This window comes from Jaculus jaculus, chromosome 6, assembly GCF_020740685.1.
Source record: "Jaculus jaculus isolate mJacJac1 chromosome 6, mJacJac1.mat.Y.cur, whole genome shotgun sequence".
In the NCBI taxonomy this organism is placed as follows: Eukaryota; Metazoa; Chordata; class Mammalia; order Rodentia; family Dipodidae; genus Jaculus; species Jaculus jaculus.
In genome coordinates this window covers 139,843,571-139,849,570 of record NC_059107.1, presented here as the reverse complement: position 1 = coordinate 139,849,570, position 6,000 = coordinate 139,843,571, and the positions used below count along the sequence as shown (strand labels likewise).

General features: G+C 37.9%; 1 protein-coding gene across 1 annotated transcript in view; it reads right to left on the bottom strand.

Annotated features, from left to right (window-relative positions):
* Cfap54 (cilia and flagella associated protein 54) overlaps positions 1-6,000 on the bottom strand; it is a 290,039-nt gene that overhangs the window by 177,683 nt on the left and 106,356 nt on the right. Inside the window, exons 31-32 of the mRNA XM_045152254.1 lie at positions 3,527-3,641; positions 3,093-3,187 (exon numbers count right to left, since the gene is read on the bottom strand). Of these exons, the coding sequence (XP_045008189.1) occupies positions 3,093-3,187; positions 3,527-3,641 (210 nt within the window). The remainder of the gene's footprint in view (positions 1-3,092; positions 3,188-3,526; positions 3,642-6,000) is intronic.

Genomic DNA, 6,000 nt, shown 5'->3' with positions numbered 1-6,000 from the left:
GGTCATACAAACCCACAAAACACTGTACATATGAATAAATTATCAAGTTGTTTAGATTATATGAAAATTCTATTATATTTCCTACACAAAGAATAGAAGTCAAAATGTAATTTTACATACATCTAAAAATAGCTCTTGATTTAGGCAGAGCATCACAAAAATTTGTTAAAAGCTATTATAAGACCAAAGAATATGGTCCGTCTACTAATAAAAAGAATCAATATTGTAAAAATCAAACAAAATTTCCTAAGCCTGTGTATATATTTTTTATATCTTTCCCCTCTCCCTGCTCTATATTCTATTATATCTTTATCACATTCACAATAGAACTCTTTCTATTACTCAACCAGCTCTTCCAAACAGTTTTGTAGAATATCTAAGATTTGCACAAAGGGAATGACCATGCTAGAGAAACTTTTCTATGGACAATAAGTTTTGATTTAAAGCAAAAATAACTACAATGGTGTGTCATTAACTCAGAAATAGATAAACTAATAAAATCTAATAGAATAGAAAAGATCCCAAAACCTATGAATGAATATTTGCTAAATGACAAAAGGTACCATGGCATACTAGAATAGAATACTCCATAAACAGTGCTACCTAAATATACCATCATTCAAATAAATAATGTGAAGGAACACTCAGAGAACAGGCAAATACAAAGAGAAGGAAAGCGGAAGCAGTTCTACTAATACCTGGATGGTAGTAATTAGGGTCAAAATCAGTAACATTACATGGTGAATGATACACAAAAACTATAATAATAATGAGTATTCATAAAAACAAAAGCTGGAAAGCTTGTGGGGGAGGGGTAGTAGATATGTAAGTATAGGGATGGCATCCTAGGGGTGGAAAGGCTTTAAGTAGGGTCAGGAAGGGGAAAGAGAAGAGAACAGATTGGAGAGGGTTAATCAAAACCAAAGACATTGAGGGGAATCCATTTGGAAACCTACTTCTTTGTTAGCTAATTTCTTTTTTAAAAAAAGAAACAGGGGCTAGAGGGATTGCTTAGCAGTTAAGGCATTTGCCTGCAAAGCCCAAAGGATCCCGGTTCAACTCTCCAGGATCCAAATAAGCCAGATGCACAAGGGGGCGCATGTGTCTGGAGTTCATTTGCAGTGGGTAGAAGCCCTGACATGCCCATTCTCTCTCTCTTTCTTTCTCTCTCTCAAATAAATAAGTAAATAAATAAATAAATAAAATATATTTTAAAAAAGAAAAAAAGTCATATGGAAAGTTTAGTAATTATGGCAACGTTATATCACGATTAGTATCTATTACTGCAAGTTCTCATATTCCATTTTGTCTCCCCTCTGCCTCTCTTTAAGTGGAACTAATACATGGTAAAGTGTACAAATAGTAAGTGTTAGCCTCAGTGGAAATAATAGAAACCAACCATTCTGCCATGATCCATTTTATGATTGAGAACATGAGGCCTGTAATGCAGCCATTATGGTACACAGCACAGAAGCTCCTCAGAAACAAAATGACCATATGATTTGGTAGCCTCACTACTGAGCATAAACCCATTATGCACTCATTAAACCAATGACACATCAAAACTCATTACATCCGGGCTGGGGAAATGGCTTAGTGGTTAAGGTGTTTGCCTATGAAGCCTAAGGACCACAGTTCGATTCCCTAGTACCCACATAAGCCAGATGCACAAGGGGGTGCATGCATCTGGAGTTCATTTGCAGTGGCTAGAGGCCCTGACGTGCCCATTCTTTCTCTGTGTCTGCCTGTGTCTCAAATAAATAAATAAATATACATTAAAAAAAAAACATTACATTAATGGGAGAGATGGCTTAACTGTTCAAACACTTGCCTGAAAAGCCAAAGAACCCTAGTTTGATTCCCCAGTACCCACATAAAGCCAGATGCACAAGCTGACACATGTGTCTGGAGTTGGTCTTCGGTGGCTAGAGGCCCTGGCACATCCATTCTCTCCCCTCTCTCTCTCTCTCTCTCTCTCTCTATCCCTCCCTCAAATAATAATAAATCAATGAAATATTAAAGACTCATTAAATCAAAGACATGCCTGCACTCTCATGTTCATGAGAATGCTGTATACAATAACCCAATAACCCAGATACTGAATTAGCCTACATGTCTATTAATGGATGAATATATAAAGAAAATGTGGCATACATTTATACAGCAATGTTTTTCAACCACTTTTAAAAGAGAATGAAATCCTGCCATTTGTTTAGATATACACAGACCTGGAGTATGTCACATTGAGGGAAATAAGCCAGGCACAGAAAGACAAGCACAATATGCTCTCACTCCATTGTAGAAGTGAAAAACGGTTGATATTCCAGACAGAGAGAGAGTAGGACACTGGTCACTGGGAATGGTATGAGCAAAAGGAAATACAGAGAGACTAACAATGAATGGTAAAACACAGCTAGATAAGAGGAGCTTTCTCAAATACCCTTTAGTATAGTAGACTAACAATAAGCTACAATAATGTGCAGGTTTCAAAATAACTAAAGTTCCCAAGACAGAGGAATGACAAATGTCTGTGAAGACAGAAATGCTAGTTACCCTCTTTTGAACATTACCCATTACATACATATATAAAGTAGCATATTCTACCCATAAATATGGACACACATTATGTGCCAATTAAAAAGTTTTTTTTTAAGTCCCCTGAAATAAAATGTAAAAGTTACTCACAATTTGATCACCTGACCACCCCATCTAAATAATGGCTGCTGGCTTTAACTACAGCATATCATCCCACCCACAAAATTTTTGTTTGTTTTGTTTTTCAAGGTAGGGTCTCAGTTTAGCTCAGGCTGACCTGGAATTCACTATGTAGTCTCAGGGAGGCCTCAAACTCACAGAGATCCTCCTACCTCTGCTTCCTGAGTGCTGGGATTAAAGGCGTGCGCCACCATGCCCAGTGACTACCCACAAAGTTACTTGTGTATTGTCTTGGTTACTGTACTCTTGTCATTAGTATGTCTTTGAAAATGGTAATTGTATATGTTATGTTTTCAAGTGAATTAATAGCCACATTAGTGCTCAATGCCTAGTAACTTTTCACTAAACTTTTATTGAATTTATTAATTTGTTGATACCGTTCGTGTTCTTCTAGTTCATAAACAGATGGATTCTTGAAAAAGAAATCTTTTAAACTTTCCTTCTTCTTTTTTTTTGGTACCACTTCTGGATCCTTAATGGAAAAGATAACAAATAGGTCACAAATTAAATTTAGACCGTGAAAATAAAACTTTCATCTTACTTGAATGCCTACCTCCTGATACTGACACACAATGGCTTTTCTATACATTTCTATGAATATTACTACCAAAAGTAACAGAAGGATTCCTATTAGCAAAGAGATATGATGATACAAACATTTATTTAGTATATTAAGCATTTGTTATGGAATCATATAATTATACATACTGGTATTTCTTTCTGTTTTATTTTATAACACATTAGGTTTATCTCTAGATCCATTATTAATTTCTTAATTAAGCTTAAATTTCAAAACAGATAGGAAACTTACTTTTTCGATCTCTATTACTACGGCTCTATACTTCTTCACAGGCTTGCCTATCTTTTTATACAAATAATTGTCCTTACGTATTAATTTTCTTATTCCAAGAAGGGACTCATACCTCCTAATACAAAAAAGAGAAAAAAGTCAATAAAAATATGCAAGACCACCCCAAAATAAAAAAATCAATAATGAATGTGCTATCACTGAAACTCTGTAGAGGCTATTTGTGTTGTACATGCAAATTAGGCAGTGATCTCTGCTCATCCAGGAGCAGCTGACCTCTTAAGAGCAAAGTGCTCGTCATGCTAAAGAGAAAGAGACCGCCCGCATTCCACAAGTGTGTCCCTAGCAAAAGGAGGAGGAATACAAGACATGGTGGAAGATGAACAGAATTAGCTTGAAAATAATCTCTTCAGACACTTCCCTTTGTGCCTGAGATAACACACACACACACACACACACACACACACACACACACACACACACACACCAGCTTCCAGCTGATTTCAGTGTTTCTGGTTCTACCCAATGCAAGCTCTCAGCCACTTACTGCTGTTAGCTAAACTTTCTCCCCATCCATCTTTGGAGTACTTAAGACTGTTTTCTCAATAATGAACTCCAGTGGACTCACACCTTCTCCAAACAACATAGAGTCACTTATTATCTTTCTATTGCTATTTGTCACTTAATTATCCAGGAATTTATAACTTGTATGAAATTCCTGTTTCTTTTGATGAGTTCTTACTAAACATAGCAAAATCTTACCAGAACACTATGAATATGAACCAAAAACTTGAATAAACTGTACACGCAATGCATGCTTAATGTCATGGCAAAATGAGTCTAGATGACTCATTTCCAGTGTTAGATATACTGTATGATCCCAGTGGTGGTTGGCCTCTCACACTTCAATTGTGATGAAGATGATTATGGGTCCTGTCTCTACATGGGGCCTCATACAACTGCAGCAAGTTCCCAGAGTCTCTCAGTCCTCTTAGCCAATGCTGTGTCTGGATAAGTTAGAAAGCTTGGCCCCATGACTACTGGGAATCTGGGGACTCATCTATGGATGTTTCTGCCAGAGACCAATTGCCTGCTATTTTCCAACCAGACCCATCTCTTCACTATGTCCACCCTGACCATCACCACCAAATACTTCACTAAGTGATGATGTTCCAAAAAGAAACATATGTAACATAATTATGCATACAAGGCATAAATATGATGGATAGGTTTATGCTCAGTGGTGAAAGAAAGGTTTATTTTGCCAGTAGCCAGTATGCATTTGTCATTGTTCATAACTGGAACAAGACATTATGACTTTCTTTGGAAGCAAAGAGAATCATTCTGGCTTAGGAAATAGAGGAACAGCTTTAAGGCTACTGCTTCCATTTGAGGATTTTCTAGTTCATGTACATGAATGAACACTCCAAGGAATGGCTGTACTCATTACAACATATGAATTAGGATCACATGTTGTATGATCAAAGTATGGCTCTAAATCTTGCAAAGAGAGAGAGCTGATTGTTTAGAGAGATGCTATTATCCATCCTGACCCAAGAGAAAGGACCTATTTCTTGCTGCAAATCTGAATATGCCCTAGTCTCTTAGTTCCTATATTTATGTGGGTGTGTTTAGGGTTTTTTTTTAAGGTTTTTTTAATTAATTACTTTTGTACTCAGTGAATACAGTCAAATTGGTACCATTGTTAGGCTCGTCCATGTCCTACCCCCTCCCCCTGGCTCCTCCTTGTTGAGGTATATGAGTCATGCATTGTGGAGTTAGCTCACAGTTATGGGTAGGAAAATATCTCTGCATATCATGACCCAACGTGGGGCTCTGACATTCTTTCCGCCCTCTCTTCCGCAAAATTTCCCTGAGCTGTGTTGGGTTCATTTTGGGTCTGCTTCAGTGATGAGGTGTTGGGGGCCATATATGTATAAAGTGCATTTTGATCCTACTCAGCTTACCCACTTTTTCTTCTCCCTTTCCCTCCATTAAAACCCTTCTTCTTGCCATCAGGCCCCCATCCTGTTTCCGTACTATGTCTGTTTCTTTCTTGACCCACTGGTTTAATTAGAGTCACTTGCCTAATCATAGGTGGGAGGTTATTCACTGGAGAACAGGAAACTCATCAGTGACTACACCACTGAGGTCATGACTTCCCCACTCCCGACTATCACCAACCTCCACGATTCACTCTGGGAAGTGTAAGGTCTCGTGGACACCCTCCCTCATCTGTGATGAAGCACTAACAGGCCCAGTCATGCAGAAAGCCACACTTGCTCTGCGTTCATGAGCGAAGCCTCCTTGTTGTATCCATAGGCAGCATTTGGCAGCCACACTTCTCGTCCTCCTGCTTTATCATCTTACCCATGCAGGAATAAATCTCCACCAATCAGGTGAAAATTGATTATGCCTACCCACTTTTCTATCTGTCTTATATATCTTAAAACTACAGTGTGGCTCATTTTTTCCAA